General features: G+C 32.8%; 2 protein-coding genes across 30 annotated transcripts in view; one reads left to right on the forward strand and one right to left on the reverse strand.

Annotated features, from left to right (window-relative positions):
* Window positions 1–3425: 3425 nt before the first annotated feature.
* Window positions 3426–11267, forward strand: LOC127837711 (uncharacterized). The gene is made up of 2 exons (XM_052365020.1): window positions 3426–3571; window positions 10757–11267. The coding sequence occupies exons 1-2, from the start codon at window positions 3564–3566 to the stop codon at window positions 11145–11147; spliced, it is 399 nt and encodes a 132-aa protein (XP_052220980.1). The 5' UTR covers window positions 3426–3563; the 3' UTR covers window positions 11148–11267.
* A 2653-nt stretch (window positions 11268–13920) lies between these two features.
* LOC127837710 (fibropellin-1-like) overlaps window positions 13921–20502 on the reverse strand; it is a 44223-nt gene continuing 37641 nt past the window's right edge. For 13 of the 29 annotated variants that reach the window (XM_052365011.1, XM_052365001.1, XM_052365004.1 and 10 more), the window contains 2 exons: window positions 18691–18801; window positions 13921–14512 (listed from right to left, as the gene is read on the reverse strand). In XM_052365011.1, coding sequence (XP_052220971.1) covers window positions 14055–14512; window positions 18691–18801 — 569 coding nt within the window. In that variant the 3' untranslated portion in view covers window positions 13921–14054. Of the gene's footprint in view, window positions 14513–15621; window positions 15726–18690; window positions 18802–20502 lie in introns of all 29 variants that reach the window. The other 16 variants (XM_052365010.1, XM_052365009.1, XM_052364999.1 and 13 more) reach the window with 4 other exon arrangements.

Genomic DNA, 20502 nt, shown 5'->3' on the forward strand with positions numbered 1-20502 from the left:
TAAGGCGATAGACTAGAAATCTTTTGGGATATTCCCGCGCAGGTTCGAATCCGGCCGACGACGTGTACTTTTTTGCGACGCGTTTTATTTATTTTCTAACGTAATTTGATTTATTATGGCATATAAGCTATATTTATTGTTAAATATGTTGCAATTTTTATGCACATTTTTCAATTATTAAAATTAAAACAACATTATGGCGAAATTGGGTGATTTACTGTTGAAAATACGAACCATGCATGTTGCATTTTTATTTTTATTTCAAAAAGTAAACGGTAAATCTGTCTAGTTCTTGGTATTTTTGCTGTATATAGTGTTTCTATAAAAACTAAGTTTAAAATATGACTTAAATGATACTATTTTGAATTTTATGACACTTTGTTTTTAACCGACCCAATTTTTACTTGGCTGAAATCACTTACATTTCATGGTGCTCTTCCATTGATAAAAATTTGTAAAAAATAAATGTCTGTAAAAGAATACTTATTTCATCTTGTTTAAACTTTAAACACCTTTACAGCATCTGTACACACCAACTGCATGCCCATATTTGGAAATTTGAATGAATTATGGAACTTTTATATACCCCAGGGGTGAAAATAAACTGGACAAAAGCCGAGCGTGGGGGTGGTTTTGAAAAAATCGGTATATTTTTTTAAAAAGCATGGAAAGCCTACCTACAAATTTGCATGTAGTTCAGTGAAATGATGCTGATTAAGAAAATAATTAATTAGATTATATTTGGATATGTGCCCATTAGAGGTGCACTACCTTAATGAGAAATACGTCATGCTTCCGACGCTTCCCATAGCCAATCTCGCGTTCGCTCGTAAAGGTTCAGATATCATCGCGGGAAATTCAAATGGAATATATTGTCCCACGCAAAATAAAAACGAGCATTTCCTATCTCGTTAAATCAATGTAACCAGATCACATCAAGCGTTGAAATTCTTGCTATTGTTATAAGAATAATTGATTTGATATAAGTTTTTTTTAACGCGGTATTCGTTTATTTTGAGTGTTTATGGATCTTTAAGCAATGACGTCATGTCAAAATGAAGCGGATGTGTCTTTTCTAATGACACACCTACAAAAAGTAATCTACATGATGAACCAGCATATCCCATTCTACATCTAAGTCAATAAAACTAGCAATGTAACAATATGTTGGAATGCAAAGTTTGCAAACTTCATATACGCATGGTGTCCAAATAGCAAGCGAAAAGGAACATGACGTTCGGCACAGATTCTCAGATCGGCACTACTCCGATATACGATCAATATAAAGTCACCAATTCTTCAGCTTGTTGTCCAATAAACCCACAATTCTTCAGCTTGTTGTCCAATAAACCAACAACCGTTCAGCACGATTTGTAATCATTCGAGAAAAAATTATGGAACCATGGTTCCGCGTCTCATTAGACTCGTTTGGTTTTGTATCGGGGTTTTTACCACAATATACCTTTAGCGACACTATGAATACATGCCGAACATGAATACACGACCAATGATTGGCGTCGCACTGAAGTGCGGTGACTCGTATGGAATACGTTTTTTTCGTTTATGGAAGAAGTTATTTTACGGATCAATGTAAATATGTTTGTTGTCAGAATATCTTGCATAGTGGTGATTTTTTGTGTAAATTAGTGTAAATAAGTACTGCATTTGTGCCTATTACATTTACTACAACATTTATTGCCAATAATGCAAAGCTAATTCTTTTAATTAAAAACTGATCACAGGGACTGGGCAATAACAAAATATCACAGGGACTGGGCAAATACGCGAACCGGTGAAACTTTCTGGTTTTGTATAAAAACAAAACATAATCAAAATATAATTATTTTGTGGTTTTTCTAACAATAGCGCAGACTTTTGCTGTTCGAGTTTTGGTTAACAGGTATTTTCTTCAATTTTACAAGACGACATCGATTCCACGGTTTATTACTTTATTGATAACCGTTACACTACAGTCACTTATTAATATCTTAGTTAAAAGGAGACTTTTCAAGCGGTTCCGTAGTGTAGTGGTTACACGCTCGCTTCACATGTGAGAGGCCCAAGGTTCAAACCCCAGTAGAATCAAATTATTTTATTTGTGTTCTATGTTAACTTTTTGTTTTGATGTAGACATTTTAGTTTAAATAAATATGCTGTTTTATTGTAACCATTTTTTGTTTTTATTATGTCCATGAAATATATGTGTGAGAGGGTGGGGGGGTCGTAAACACATTAAAACTTTTACAGTGTTTTCATATCAATGAGTACTCAACCCCTATCGTAAATAAGCAACGTAAGAATAAGTTCAGAATCATCTCCCCTTGAAGTTGAGAAAAATATGAAATTACGCTTACAAGATGAAGCAGATTTTTTAAAACCTTCACAGTTCTGTTCCATTTATGAAAACTGCACATGGATGCCAGTAAAAAAAGGAAACCAATGTAAATAAAATGAACTTTGAAATATTTGGGGGTTACAACACAAAAACATAGATAATGGTTATTTGGGGGTTATAACACAACATCATAGATAATGGTTATTTTGGAGTTATAACACAATATCATAGAAAATGGTTATACGAGTATCTTTTTCTCTTTTGTTTAAAATAATCGGCCAATATATTAATACAGAAGAAAAAAAAGTAACTTCATTGAGTTCTTTTTACACTGAAATTCCCGACGCCCTTTGATGCTTTGAATCAATACTTATCTTGTATTAAAATAGCGATATTGATGTTCAGTTTTAGCAGTGCAGTTTCGCGCGGTGATGTATCAATAAACATTTGACATTAACAAACACATTCTAGGAAATGCAAATATGGTTACTGAATGCTTTGAAGTTTAAAATAGTTGCAGACATTTATTAGCTCGTTCACAAACGACACATGTTACAGACAAGCTCACTTTTGTCCCACTAAATTCATGTAACATTCATGATGTTCAATTGCATAACACAAAATAAACTACAAAATGCCAATACGTCTATGTAAACACATTGATTATATTTTTGCTCAAAAGAAACAATGTCCAAATGTAACGTTAATGTTGAAGTATTGAAACCATCTACAAAGCACGTCAGCATAAACCTGAGCTATTTTGGGGATAAATAAAACGCCGGGTTTGCCTCTTTTATTCCTACGCCTTTGCGTATTTGCGTTTGTTAAACATAATATGAAATGTTCAGAGAGGCGTTTGTGATATTAACCGCGATAAACGGTTGTTTAAGAACTTTGCACCAGAAGATGCATTGAAGCGCTTTTGAACTATGCCACTTGAGTGATAAAAAAAGTTGTAGAATAAAATAGGTCCGCTTTCGAGCTCAAATACTGTTAATCGGATTATCATGCAATTTGATTGTGATGCATTTTTGCGTTAAATGTTAGCAATGTTTGATCACCAGTCAGATTGCCTAAAGCACTTGTCAAAATATGACATTTGAAATATTAAACAATTGCGAAAATCACAGCGTAAGCTCTATAACTCAAATCGTTTTAATAATATCCTTATTAAACAGTGTGTTGAATTTAAGTGTTCACCAAGTTCGATAACCAGCCGGATTGAATAATGCACTTGTGAGTTATAATTCTTGAATAATTTTTTTTTATTATTATTTTAACAGAACAGAACTTTATTTCGTCTTGTACATAGTGCATCGTCTGTATTTGCCATGTTATATAATACATTTTAAAAGGTCACGTGAAAAAGAAAAAGAAAAGTGGGTGTACAATAATAATACGTGTACATAACGTATTACATGACAGTGGTTGAAAACAAATTCATTGTTAAAACATATTGTTTTGACAGCTGGCAATCTAGAATCATGCTGTTTATATTTATGTAAAATAAATCAAAATGAAGACGGGATTATCTTACGCATATAATGTGGATGCATATGCTAATAATACTAATAGGCAATGTACATTTTTATTAACGTTAACTAATTGGCAACACATTAAACAATCCGACAAGAATATTTCACATCTGTATAAGAGTAGATATTAATTATTTCTTTAGTCGGCTAGAGAAATGTGAAAGATGAATAATAAAGTAGAGACTATACGGATCATTATAATAATTATAACACCTTTGCATTAAATGTGGAAACACAAGCAGGCATTTCTATTTCACCTCATGTTGTTGCAGGTACTTGTACTGAATTATGAGGATTGTATACATAAAACAAACAAGCAATTCGATAAACAAACACAACCAAACCCGCAGAACATAACAAATCAGCTGGTATTTAAGCAGCATTCAATATGGTTTTCCTGATTAACAGAGTGTAACATAACAGCATAAATATTATTTCATACAATATAACAATATGATAAAACTTTAATTACAGATAAATATTAATAATATGATAGGAATTTATAAGTAAATTTAATAATCATAACTGTATGTCAGAAATAATGAAGAGATGTTTTAATAATATGACAAAATCATTTATGCATGTCAGAAATTAAATAGATGTTTGAATAATGTAAGAAAATGGTAAAAGTTTATTTACATCAATATGTATAAATAAAACAAATGTATAATTAATTATACATCTTATATCATAATAATAAGGGTTATATAAAGAAAATATTTGAATGTTCAACACAATAATAACATAAATGAAGTTTGGAAATTTAATAATAAATCTTTGTGATATATTGGCCATGATTATAGGGTTTGAACATTATTATTCTTTAATTAATATCTCTCGCAAGTAGAAACCTGAAGTAGGCTAAATCAACAATTTGAAGGGTCAAAGATAAGATATTCTAAACGTATGAATCTGTTACTTAGCAATGTGTATTTAACAAGATTAAGTTATTTCTTAAATCCATTGAACTGTGCAAGTACCGACGATTACAAAATCTTAATCGTAGTAAATTATCTTTTACATCCATTGGTAAGACGATTACAATGATACATTACTATCACCAGAACCGATAAGTGGGTAAACATCTGCACCATTCCAGGGGCGTGTCATTGTGAAACAGTACGAGCAACCAATTGGCAAGTAATATGACATTGCTTCTTTCAACTTTTCCTACAAAATCGACACTTATTCGCCTTCTTTAACTTGCATTAATAAACTTGTAACATTTGTGACAATATCCGGTCAGTGAAGACATTCAAAAAAGGGTAAACACGTGTCCAAATGCATATGAAGTATTGTATGAGATAGGCAGCAGTGTATATAAGTTTGCAAATGGTTAATAATCCCTCCCCTTAATAAAATTCTCCTAGTTTCTACCCCTGTATAACGCTATTATTATTGAAACTGTTAAAACTGGAATTGGGCACACACCATTGTCTTGCATGGATTGTTATATATGTGTCAGGGGCTGGAGGCTTATATCACAAATAAACAGAACTTAAACTTGAACTTGAATTTCAAACAAAGCTGATATAAGACGCTCACTCAAAATACGAAACATGCATAGAGTTCAAGATTCTTTTTTTTTCAAAGCAATATAGGTCGATGAAATGTACATGTTTTAATAGTAGGTGCTGCTTAAATTCTTTAAAAAAAAATAAATATTGCTGTTAACTGAAATCTGATAGCCTCAAAATTTGGCTAAAATTGAAGCTGAGGTGGATACTTTCTGAGATCAGAATGGTCAAATAGAATACATATTTTTTTAAAAGACCCTGTTAAACCCATTATAAGGGAAGATCAACTTGAAGAAGACGACATACATAAGAGGAAATCGAATATTGTTGTTTGTGCCCTGTCTGAAAGAACGGTTGTGATCAATACAAGAACTATGACTCTTACACAATGACCATAATACTAAATTAAATATTGCATTAAGAGTTTGTGAAAGTGGTAAGTCTTGGCAAAAAATGGAAATTCTAGAATGCAAAGCCTATGCTTTTCCCTTTTTTAGTAAAAACTTCTAGTCAAAGCGATTAAATTATGGTACACAGCATCCTAATATAGAATAAATACACATTACATGATACCTAAATTCCAAATACGAAGGGAAGGCCTTAAAGGTGTATTAGAGAAACACAAGCAAATGCATCATTTTGACTAAATACCTTTTACGTCGTGTTATATATCACGTTCTGTTTACAGCTCTAAAATGTTTGCCTTCTGAGATCGAAAAAAGCATTTGAACTCGACACACAATCCAGAGATAAGCAATTTTAAGGATTAACCAATAACACACATGATATATAAATACCAGGCCCGGCCTGGCAATGGAGTGAAAAAACGTTAAGGGGAATTATCAGCCATTACTATTTTAGAGAAACACATAATCGACAACGGGTACAGGTATTCAATATAAAAAGAAGCATGAGGAAAATTATAGTATTTTTATATAGAACACAGTAACTATATAAGGAAGGAAATATTTATTCAATTTCAAAACGTTTCGTAATAGTGAACATAAAGTGCTTAAAACTCATTAACTATTTCGCAACGTCGTAGTTGATATGAATTTGTTGCAAAATGGACATCATGTAAATTTGATCCTTTATGCATATAACAAATATTTGTAAATGTTGATACAGCTATAACAAAAAGACTTGATTAAAAAGTCACTGATTTTATTTTATAAAATTGATATCAAATTTACTCAGGAACGTTCCTTTAAACATTAACAACCACTAAGAGATCAGTCTAAACGATATAAGTAAACAGTGCAGTATACAAACTCAGCACTACCATGCCTTAGAAACGATTTCTTTTTACACTTTTACACGTCTCGATGACACAAAGGTTATTATTATTTTTATTACAAAACTTATGCAATCAAAATATATATTACAAACATGTTAAAGAGAAACCACCCCTATCAAAACATTAATGTGAATATCCAAGTCAATCATGACACGTAAACTTCGTGGGTGAAATTGTCATGCGTATTCAGAGTATATCGTAAATCAACAACCACGGCGTGGGTTGCAAACCATTGTAAAATCAAAGATTTAGGGACGATAAAGTCTTTAATTGATTTCCCTGTTAACTTTTTAATTGGACGTCAAATCAATTTATAGTTTTCTGCACGTTTTGTAGTGTAATACAAAAATTACTAAACCCACAAAAAGAGTGGTGAAACGGAAACGCTTCAACTAATATTTAGCACTTAGATAGGCATATGCACATTACAACTTATTTGACCTCGTGCAGAACACTCGTTTCTCATTGACTAAGCCAGGTCACATGCTGACCGTGAATTTTGTTGCTTTTCATATTAGGTCAGCAACGTTAAATAGCGTCACGGAAGTAAATAAGATACGTCATGAAATGCAGATTTGCACATGGAGAAAAGCCGGTACTCGGTAAGATAATTCGTTACACGGCTTCATTCTAATTCCGTACGAGTTGATACAGGATACAACATCTATATTAAGCTCGAGGTACATTAATTTACTGACCCTGTATCACACCGTTCTGGGTTAGTTATACGCGATATAAATTATAGTATTGAGACTGTTTACTTTGATGTTAAACTAAAAGAATGACGCTATGACTTTGGTAAAATTAGGATAAGATAAGGCTCTTTTTTCTTCCCTTGTAAATGCAAATGCAAACACACCCACTGTTCACATATTGCGATTTAAAAGATGGGCTACAAACTAATTACGTTAGATCGATAGATGCTTACTATGACTCAGCTTTTCCCCCTTTTTAGGGGGGGGGGCATTTCTTGGAAGTATACACGGTCTACACTAAGATAACACTTATGTTAACTGAACATACTTGTTTTATCAATTTTGCGTGAACCGGTCGCGGGAATCGATTGAGTATGAGGACGACTCGATTTGGTACCATAGTCGAATAACTCATCGCAAATATTCCGGCGTAAGAAAACATGTGCTGGTTACTAATTAACGACCGGTATGGGACTCGAACCCAAGACAACTGCAGCCAATTGTATAACTATGGATAACTTTAGCCAGTCCAAAAGATAACCTTTATTCGGATAAAGATAACTGAAGTCAAATGCCATGGCTAAATCTTTTATCCTGCCTCTGTTGCAAACATTGACCGAATAAATCAGGGTCGGATAAACTAGTTGATCTCCGGCAGTACCTCACGTGACCGCGATCTAACCGTATAACGTATTCCTACGCGCCGATTAAAACGTTATAGCTTTTGACCTTTTACAAAATGTACATGCGAAGGTTCTTGCAAATAGTTTTGTAAAAACAAAATGATCTTAAAAGTAATAAATGCGTAAAATTTAAGCAAACATATGGCAATGAAGTAATCAATTTTGCCTTTAAATTTATTTACACGTAACCTTCAATATACGGCGTTTCTTTATATAAATTGAAAGGTTACACTCCACTAATACACACAATATACTATTACAGTCGTCTGCAATTTTGTTTTCAAAGAAATATCATTAAAATTTAAATAAAATAACACTATATTTGAATGGAAAAATGTCGGACTATATTGATCAAATGTATTTTGATATAATTTGGGAAGATTAAATGGCTGAAAGTGAAGAAAATAAAGATGCAACTGTCAAAAATAAGGAACAAGATGTTGATAATAACATGAAGGATGAAATCAATAAGGAAAATTCTACAGGCATGGTGAACATCGAAAATGTAGGTCTTAACAATGTTGAAACCTTGAAAAAAATGTCACTGAAATAAGTCTGATTTTTAAACAATGTATGGCATTGATTTTAATGACTTTGACTGCCATGAGCCCTCCGAAATTGATCAGATAAATACCTCTCCAGTTAATAAGCCCTCAACCCTCAAAGTAAAGGACTGTTTTAAACAACTAACAAATGATGAAGTAAAACAACAAATATGTCAAGCGGACAACAAGAACACTCGTAAGAAAACAATGATTGATGTAAACAAGTTCAAAAGATTCTTATTGACAAAACAAGAAAAAAGAGAAAAACATAACATAAGCCCCGATATGTTAGACGAATACTTGGCAAATTATGTTATTTCAGTTAGAAAATGTGATGGTTCGAAATATGAACCAAGCACAATAAGAAACATGATCTCAAGCATCGACCGGAAACTCAAACGCAACAAATATCCTGTGCAAATAATGCAAGAAACCAACACCAATCACTTTCAGCTGACAAGGGATGCTTTACAGGCAAAACAAAGAACTCTAAAAAAATTGGAAAGGGAAACAAACCAAATGCCACAGATCCAATAAGTGACGGAGAAATCGATATACTATAAGACCGTGGAATCCTGGGCGGTACATCGCCAAAGGCTTTATTAAACACATTGTGGTTCAACAATTGTGTTTCACTTGGATTACGAGCAACTACGGAGAATTATAATTTGAGGTAATTATCCCCAAAACAGACACTTATTAATCAAATATTATATTGAACTGTCTTATTGCAAAGTCAAGTGTAAACTTTCTGCTGAGGCTTGAACTCAGATATCCCTATCTTTATGAAGACAGGTTGTTCTCCATTGAACTACAGAACTGATTTTACAATTTAATGGCTTTGCAATAAGTATTAAATATATCAGCAATAACTATCAGATGTAACATGATCACAATATCCAGCAATTAAGCAATCCGTCTTTTATAAAGTACAAGAAAATGGAACTTCTTCATAACAAAACCCCACAATTATCCCAATTTTAATGCTGTAAAAAAATCCCAATTAATTATTATTATTATTACTTTTATATAAATGTAACATTTTGAAAGTTTCCCTATGCAGCTCTTTGGCTTGAACCTAAATCAATATAATATTGACAACTTGAAAACACTTATATAACAATCTTTAAGTCTTTTGTAGCGGCAGCCAAAACTAAATAACACCAATACCCGATATGAATTCTTTTTGCGATTTCAGGTTTTTTAACAGATATTTTTCTGATTGGGCTGGTACCGGTACTTTTTCCAAAAAGGTCAAATAAAATCACTGATATCTAATAAGTTACAATCAAAATAGAATAAAATTAATCACAACATCTGTCATTTGATGTGTCTCAATAAAATTCACTATTATGTATTCCAAATAAAAAAAATTCAATTCCTCTAATAAAATGAAACTTTCCATTAAGAAGGGAATTAAAAAATGGAAAAATATCTATAATAGTTACATTAAAACGCTGTTTAAAAAAATTATTTAAATATGTTTCCTTAGATCTATTATAGATTTCAAAACACATTATATTATTATTACTGAATAACATTGCAAAATAATTGCAGTGAATACATGATTAAAATAACACGAGATCAGGGCTTTATTTTCTTCTGTGAAAATGGCAAATTTTCCCAATTTTGAGAAATTTGCGAGTAAAATTTCACAATTTTGGGTAATTCGCGACTAAATTTTTCACAATTTGAAGAAGTTTGCAACTAAAATTTTCACAGTTTCAAGAAGTTTGTGGCTCACATTTTCATAATTTTAAAAAGTGCGCGACTCATTTTTTCACAATCGTCATTAGTTTGCGACTCATTGTTTCACAAAATGAGGGGGCCAAGGCCGCTTCACAAAAACAGGGGAAAAGCCCTGAAGTTGAACCATTATAAACATAATTTAAATGATTGCAAGTAATTAAACACAGAAAACTAACAAGAGCCAACATACCCGTTACAAACTAAATATTTTTAAAATAATTTATCACTTTAAAAGTTTTAAACATTTTGTTTAAGCGAACACCTACAAATACGACCTGAAAACAGATGCAAAGTTTGGTTTGGTCTGGGTTTTCATAGGTTTTCAGTGTTTAGTCATACTGTTTTAAACTAAATTTATACAAGGTTACCTTACTTATCAGGAAACAATTTTCACTTACAGATGGGGTGATGTAACTCTTCAGAAAGATTCAAATGGGGTTGAATACCTTCAACTTAATGAAAGGCAGACAAAAACTCGCACAGGCGATATTGTGTCCGATATCCAGAAAGTAAGGCATACAGTTTGGGCGACCAGCGACCCACAGAGATGCCCTGTGAACATGTACAAACTTTATGCTATTAAAAGACCTGAAGAATTTTTGAATCCTGAAGATCCATTTAATTTGGACCCTAGAACAATTTCTGCCACCAATGAAGATTACAAATGGTTCACAAAAAATAGAGTAGGAGATAAAAAACTTGGAAAATTATTGAAAAGTATGTGCAAAGAGGCTGGTCTTGACAAAAACAAGAAACTTACGAACACGGAAGACATTAGTCTCAAAACTTAGGTACAATGGTATAGTACCGACGGACATTATTCAGATATCTGGACATAAAAACATGCAATCTGTCCTGAATTACTCTTCACTGTCAGAAACAAAACATCACCAAAGTTCAGAAATTTTAAATAAAACCAACAATAAAATAATGAAAAATGAAAGCATGACGACCATCACAAAAAAATGTACCTCATCTGATGTTCAAGAATCACTGCATCTCCAACAACAGGAAGCTTCATTTCTCCCCGATGCAACTGACCCACATGTTCGTCCAGTACACGTCTCAAATCTGCCATCATCTGGGACTCCCACCGTGACAGCAGCTTCAAACGTCTCCGTAAACATGGATGGACGAATCGATCAAAGCGTCCAATCCTTATTTGCAGGCGCAACTGTTAATATCCACAATTTTTCAGTTAACATGAAATAATTCACGTGAAGTGTAAAAGTTACTGCAACTCACTGTTCATCCGTTCTAACAAACACTTGTCTCAGTCAACGACCTTGAACTTAAACAAAAATTGAGTTTTTGTTTTGATGTTGATTATTTTTCAATTTCTAGCAAATAAACATATTATGTTCTGAATTAATATTTCATATCTTATATATGTTATATATATTTCCTATAGGAAATTATTAAAAAGAACAGTTTAATGTGGAACTATTTTTTACGTGTCACAATCGGTAGTTATTTGGTCGAAAGGAATGTTGTGTACATGTTGGAGGCCCGACTCAAATAATAATTGTGTTATGTCGATTAATCATTTGTCATTTATAAAATGTGTTAAAGACACAAATTAAAATGAAGCAGGATAAATCGAATACATGGTTGGTGCCAAGATGGAGAAAGTTTATCCGGTTCGGCCCGAAAAAGAAAAATAGGGCTCGCTAAAGCTCGCCCTATTTTCTTTTTCTAAGCTTCACCGGATAAACTTTCACCATCTCGGCACTAACCATGTATTCTCTATTTACATAACCAAACCGTGCACATTTTCTGATAGATTTGTCTTTACACAATCGCTAACCCAAAACAGATATCCTGAAAGAGAAGAAAATCAATAGTTATCCGCTGATGAGAGTTATCCATATTTATACAATGGGCTACTGATACTAATACGTCACTCCGCCTAATGACATATTGATTTGGTCCATAATAATTAAAGTTTGTAACACTTTTATATTGTGATGCTTCAAAGTAACAGTATTTGCCACATTTCGTGTAGGAAAATAGTTCGTCACAGTTTAATCAGCTTGAACTTTGTCGCATGTTTACACGTGTCAGTCTAATAATTATAACAAAGCGCAGTTAAAGATGCCAAATATCTTTCAAAGCGTTGCCTATGAACGATATCCGGTAAATTTGCCATGAATACACATGTATTCATCATTTAAAAAAAATACTTTTTGTTATTTTATGTATTTTTATCATTAAGACATATTAAAACTAATTTTCTTAATTTTGAAATTTTATAGCATAATGTCATAAATGAAATTAAAATGTGCAGTATATGTAATCGTTTATGTTTATACGAGAATATAACTGCAAAATATCCATCTATCCATTGGTTTTTGCATTTAAAAGATGTTTCAAGTTTCAAATTGTTGTTTGCTTCCTAAAAACGATTCAATGATTATGAAGAGTTATAGACTAAGAATGATGATTTACTGATTGCGATTCGGGACAATTACCATTGCCTTGAAGATATTCATTGCGCCCACTTATTCTATGACCCACAAATGATGTGATTAAGCTGTGAATCATGCTTTCTTTAACACATTTTATCAGTGTACATAATGCATTTTTTTTGTTGCAGTGTTCTAACAATTTTACCTTATGCTTGAATATAACTTGAACTTATTAATTTTAGCTCAAATGCATCGAACGAAAGCCTGGGGCGTATTGAAACACCCTCGAGTCTGTGTTCTTGGTAGAACCAGTACTTTGTGTCTTAAGAAAAGAACTTATAGCCCTCTGGTCGTAATGCAACCACTATATTCATCGAAAACTGGTAACCAGATAAAAATAATATTATTGTCATGATAATCATTATATTCAAGCTTATGATTTTGATTAAAAGGCGTATGAGTTATTTGAACACTTAAAATAGAATTTCACAATTAAAAAAAACGGTTCAATGTTATTTAGCTTTATTTATTGTGCGTACGATACACCGTTTCTTGCGTTTCACTTGTTTGATTGCTTGATTGCCTGCTTGATTGCCTGCTTGATTGCTTGCTTGATTGTTTGCTTCATTGCTTGTTATATTGCTTGTTCGATGGATTGATTTCTTAATTGCTTGCTTGATTACTGGCTTGATTGTTTTGATCGCTTGCTTGTTTTATTGTTTTCATAATTGCTTGCTTGATTGTTTGCTTGGTTGCTTGCTGGATTGCTTTCTGGATTGCTTGTTAACCTGCGTTCGTTCTTTCTTACTTTAAATTTGAGAACCCTTATTTTATCACAAAAAGAGACGTTGTCTAAATTGACAGCTGTCTGTTTCCTCACCATTATTAATTTCAGCCTGCGGCTATTCTGTTGCGTGATCAATCAAAACCGTAATTACATATTTACATGTAGGATCAAGCAGACGGAATTACTTGGATATACTTGAAACTCACTTGACAGTTATCAAAACATGATTCAAAATCGCGGGTTAAGTCATTTGCTGGCACTTTTTACCATTAAATATCACACAGTAAAAACATAACAAAAGTCGTGAATCGTACTTTAAACATGGGCGATAATTTACCGTTTAGTTGGGCAGGCATTTGAAAACACGCGTTTTAATGTTCATATTTAATATAATGAACTCAATTCAATGATACATGTAACAGTTCAATATCATCATAATAAGAGCAAACGAATATATGCGCATTGAACTACATTTAACAAATATCATGAAGTTGTATCGGACGTTATGTAGACCAGATAAACTGAAGCCTGTCCAACCAACAACCAGACCAGCCCGCAATCCCCACCAATCTGTCGCCCCTCTCGCTGTATGGTTTGGTGCTGTGGACGGCACACGTTGGTAGCTGTCGTTTATTCGTATGCAGTGTGAGCGCCCACGGATAGCCATCAATGACGCTTACATCAGCTCCATTTAACCACTCCGTTGCATCAAACTCGTAGGTAAGAGTCTGGGTGATAGGATATTTGGCAAGGCAGTCTGGATTTGCCCCGTACCTTTGTCCCCATGTATCCCCATATTGATGTACCTTCAACTGAATGGCCAAAAGGTGCACATCACAGAACAGTCTGACTCCGGTTATGGTTATAAACAAAAATCTTCTTGTCGTGTTGAAATGCGATTGATTGGGTTCGCTGACTGGAAATATCCCGTACTCTCTTCCGGCGCCATGTATCAACGAGGCTATAACATAGTTAAAGCCTTGTAACATTATTTAATACAAATATTGTGAATACAGGTTGCTATGAAATAACTGCCTTACTGTTAATCTAAACTACGTAACGATTTAAGCTAAGTGTACATAAATTGTACTTTCATGTTAATAACGCGAAAGAAGTCAAACGAGACTATCCGATAGTTTCAGTACATTTGTATATCATAAACAAATTGTATCTTGCAAAACTAAAAGGTCGTTAAGTTAAAAATACACAAGCAATTTGATTTATGTAACGAGTGGTTAAAGGTATGCTACATAATGTTTGCTAATTTACACTTCACGCTATGTGGATTACATATAAGTTGTTTCCAGAAAAATAACGAAAACAAACGCAGAATTACGGTAATGTGTTTTCCGGAAATATCTGATATCTCATAAAAATAAAAAAACAGTATTTATTAAACAAGAATAACATAATAACACATAAAATACGATTTACAGTGGTATTTGTGGCAATCCGGAATAGTACGTTGCTCCGGAAGTTCATAAGTTGGGACAATTTTATATAAGGTTATTAAACTGAATATTCGAATATATGCAAATAATGACAAACGAATATTCGAATATCATATTAATATTCGTTTCCATCCCTACGATATAACTAGTGACTGACAAAGAAGTGTTGGGTTTTTCTTCAGCAGCTGGATTATGTTTAATAAAATATACAGAACTCTAGGCATTGGTACATGCTTAAATTAATATCTCTTTTATTTGGTAACAATAGGTTACCTATTTGGTAGATATGTCGAATAAGGACAAAATAAGCGACACAATTCAACCTTACACGTTGTCCTCCGAAGAGGTTGCATATCAAAAATATACACGTGTTCTTTCTTTTAGGTCAGTTACTTTATCAATACCAATAGCAAAACGATACAAAAGTGGCTTTGCGTATAAAAAGAAATTGAAACATATAGTTAGTAAACAGTAACATGAAATAAAAGGAAAAACACATATATAGCCATACCTGCGATAAGAGATTGCGCACATACGTCAATAAATTTATAAATGCTATGAACACATATTTATGTGGTTATTCTTTTAAGTCTATAAACGTTTTGCTTATCTTTATTACAATTCGTTCCTTGCCAACCGACAAAGCACTGACACACATAGCTGGAAGCGCCATTCGAACAGGTACCATGGAAACAAAGATGTCTTGTGCAGTAGTTGATTTCTCTAAATATAACAATCCTAATTGATTGCATGTCAGGTACAATACACACAAGGATTTTATGTGCAGTAGTCGATTTCTGTAAATATAAAAATCCTTATTCATTGCATGCCAGATACCATGCACACAAGGATTCACTGTGCAGTAGTCGATTTCTGTAAATATAAAAACCCTTATTCATTGACTGCCAGGTACCATGCACACTAGGATTCACTGTGCAGAAGTCGATTTCTGTAAATAGAAAAATCCTTATTCATTGCATGCCAGGTACCATGCACACAAGGATTCCCTGTGCAGTAGTTGTTTTCTGTTAATATAAATATCCATATTTATTACATGCCAAATATAAATCTTGAATTGTCGTTAATTATATAGAACATGTAATATTTTGAGCAGACATAGATAGTTACATATCCATAGAAGTGAGCATGCCTGCAATATCAATATCCTCCTAATCGGTTACATATAAAAGTATATATGTGTTCTCTTTAGGGCAATAATTTTTTCAATACCAAAAGTAGGACGAAAGAAAAGTGGTTGTATGTATTATCAGAAATTGAAACATCCAGTACGTAAAAAGTAACATTTTAAAAACGGACACACAAAAAAAATATACCTGCGAAAAGAGATTGCGCTCATACGAGTATGAATGCATACCATCTGCCAGTGAAAATGCAATTGCTGTGAACGTATGTATATTAATTTTCATTTAAGTCTATCTACGTATTACTAACTTTGATCACACTGTGTTCCCTGCCAACCGACAAAGCATTGACACACATAGCTGGAAGTATGATCCGAACAGGTACCATGGAAACAAGGATTTCTTGCGCAGTGTTTGAGTTTGGTCTTTATTCATTGCATACCAAATATTGATGTAGTATTTATACAATTGCATTGTGCATGTAGTTACTTGGGTAGAACAGATAGTAACATATAAACAATCGGATATACATTCAATGTCAAGATCCCTCTAAGTGGTTGCAAATAAAAGTATATATGTGTTCGTTTCAGGTCAATAACGTAATTAATACAGATACATACTGATAACGGACGACACATTTTCATTTTATAATGCCACTTTGGCATACTAGCATCATGACGTTGTCTTTATATTTCAATGTGTTAGTATACCATTGACTCATAGCATTTATTAATTCCGGCAATTTTCCAAAGTATCATGACCTTGACCAATCAAACATAATTTTAGCTCCGCCCAAATTGACGATAATCCTGCTTCTCTGCAATGTTTAATAATGCCTAAGTCAGATCACTTAGAATTTCGTTTAAGGAATACCGTAAAAAAGTAAATACAACAATCAAACTGGGCCGATAGGTTTCAAAATCGTTGATGAAACATAAATAATACCTGAGAGAATTAGGAAACGCCTTTTGGCAAATAGAAATTTCCATAATTTAAATACAGCAGAACGTGGGAAATATAGTATTCAAAAGCAATTTGAACTTAGATGAACCTATTCAAATCAACAAAAAATAAAGTACACACAATATGTGGCCCTATAAATGAAACATGTAAATTCATAAATAAGTTATGTTTCTGACTCTCTCCAAATACGTATTGCGGTCGCATGTATACAATTCTTATTACCTGCCCATCTAAAATAAACTATAAAGATTGATTGAATTAAAGCAAACATCACCATACTATAGAAGAATTATTTTTGAAATGATAGAGACATTCTAATTACGAAGGAAAGTCAATGACATTAATATTAATTGGTTTGTGTTCTTAAATCAACTGATATTCTTAGATGCGATATTTGTAAATTATAGAAACCCAGAGCAAATATATTGTGTTTGACTGAATTCGGTTTACCTTCTTAATGTTTTAACTAGTTATAACTTCACAATGATTGCCTATGCGATTGTAAGAACAAAAAACGTTGAATCATTTGAACATAAATTCGAAACACACTGGAGAGATAAACCATGTGAGAATTTAAGCAATTAATAATAATATCAATGATAGATAATTACCAGACCAGGCCGTAGTATGGATTAAAGACGAGCTTCAAGGTGAATATATATCATACAAAACTTAGTGAAATTCTTATCAACAGCAAAAATAACAGGTACGAAAATGTTTCGTCTATAAAAAATGAACATGAGTAGCATTATTGTAATCTGTATACATTGCGATCAGAAACTATATCAGGAGATAAATTTATGTTCAAATCCATTACTTGAGTAACAGAAGACCAACTGTAAACATTAAGTGATTATAAAGCATTCACTGTATCGCTATCGAACTGCAATCGTAACTATCTTATCCATTACGTAAACAAGAACTGCTCTACAACGGCAAGTATATTAAAAAATAACTACACTGTTCCTTAAGAATGTGTTATGTTACTGCAGCATCTGCTTTGTTAGTTAGATAACTTACTTTAATGCATATTATACCTACATATACTATCAATGAGTGGATAACTCTTATTTATCACAACCATTATTTGCATATGCTTTTACAGATATCATTGTAATAAACAAGGCGGCCATTGAACTGATGCATATTGATTAATTCATTTCTTTTCAAATGCAAAGTAGTCTTAGATTTAACAGTGTGCGTCCATCCAAAGATTAACTTGGAGATACAATTCAAACTATCCAAAAATAACTTCACAATTTAGCAAGTCATGTCATTATTACGTATCAGCCACGTCATAAATGAATGCAGTTTCATCTGCGCGGATATAATTTTTATGTACACTTAAAACTTAAATCACGCTTAGCAGGACGATAGAAACGTGGCTTCATGAATCAAAATAAATTGAAATATGTTGTGCGTTTAAAGTAAGATTTGCGAAAAGGACACACAATTTAGAATATACCTTTGCTAAGGAATTGCGCTCAAACTATTATGAATGAATACCATGTGTCAATAAAAATACCATTGCTATGAAAATATGTATATTGGCATTCGTTTAAGTCTATAAACGTATTACTTACCTTGATCACAATTCGTTCCTTCCCAACCGACAGAGCACTGACACACATAGCTGGAAGCGCCATTCGAACAGGTACCATGCAGACAAGGATTTCTTGTGCAGTAGTTGATTTCTGTCAATATACAAATATTTATTGATTGCATGCCAACTATGAATCTAGTAGTGCATAGAGCATGCAAAATCATGAACAGAAACCGATCATTACAGATCTATAAAATCGGATATACCTTAAATATCAATGTCCTCCTAAGAGGTTGCATATTACAAATATATACGCGTTCTGTTTAGGCCGATGGCGTGAACAATACTTATAAACGCGGAGTACTGACGAAATATAAACATATTTGTTATGCCACTTTGCACAATAACATTGAAGGCGATGACCCTATATTTTAAAATCTTACTTTATCGCTTACCAAGAACACGATTTTAGTCCCGCGAACATTTGAGATTATCATGCTTCTCCGCCCTGTTCAATGATTTTGGAAGTTACGTTACATGTTTGTAGGAAATTCGTTTGAAAGGAAACACAAAAATTGATCGAGAGGTCCACATGTTGACAATCGCTGATTAACCACGGATTATTTCAACGGTTTTGATAAGGAAACACGCAACTAGCAAAAACAATTAACATATGTGAAAAAGTATTTGAGAGAACAAGGAAACGTCATTGTTATAAAAAGTACCATAAATATTTGTTCAACAATTACCAACGTAACAGTTAACTTAAAACAATCACGTGCATGTTTAATGAATTATAATAAAATCTAACCTTTAAATATACAGTAATCCATTGTGATAATAAAGTTCAATCATGTTCGAGCTTTTGTTTTCGTTATGTTTGCAACAGTGGTGCACACCATATTGTACGTTGCCTGCCGTCATTTATTTCTATATTGAATGCATCATTTTATGGTTTAAAAAGTCGATCCACCACCCTATTCTTTAGAATTTAATCGGTTGTGATAACATTATTATGTGTGTTTATTCATTGTTTACTTTTGATCCCAACTGTCCATGTAGACTGAAGTTTGCTGAGTGTGTTAATAAATATATTATATTGCATGAGTGGTCGTTTTGTATTGACTTTTTTAAACATGTCATCTAAATCAAGATAAAAACGAGGATTGCCGAGTTTGTATCTATATTAAGATGACGAGTTTAATAAGTTAAATACAAAATGTCCACGAATCTAAGATTATATTTATAACATGACCAACAACAAATTATTTTTTATGTTATGCTCTTTTCACCGTTTATTCAAATTGTAAAAGAGTTTAACTGAAGAAATTCGCTGGAATAATGACGTGATTTCGTCAAAAAATGACGCAATTTCACAGTTATATAACTAGTGTAATAACACCCGTGTATAAACAAAATTGAGCATTACGTTATTTCAATTATCTACATTGCTGTCCCGTATTCGCAAATGGTGCTGCACTGTAAATTGCTTAATATTTTCGGTTTGTTTAATTATACCCTCATGGTGAAATGTTTTAACATTTTTTTCATAAACAAGTGGAATATTACCTGCCCAGCTAATATTCAATATAAAGACTGATTGAATTAAAGCAAGCAATACCATACTATAGAAGAAAAAATATTTATGAAATTATGGAGACATTCCAAATATGAAGGGAAGTCAATGACATTAATATGATGTGGTTTGTGTTCTTAAATCAACTGATATTCTTAGGGGCAATAATTGTAAACTATAGAAACCCAGAGCAAATATATTCTGTTTGACTGAATTCAGTTTACCTTCTTAATGTTTTATCTAGTTATAACTTCAACATGATTGCTTATGCGATTG

Source organism: Dreissena polymorpha, chromosome 7, assembly GCF_020536995.1.
Source record: "Dreissena polymorpha isolate Duluth1 chromosome 7, UMN_Dpol_1.0, whole genome shotgun sequence".
Taxonomy (NCBI): domain Eukaryota; kingdom Metazoa; phylum Mollusca; class Bivalvia; order Myida; family Dreissenidae; genus Dreissena; species Dreissena polymorpha.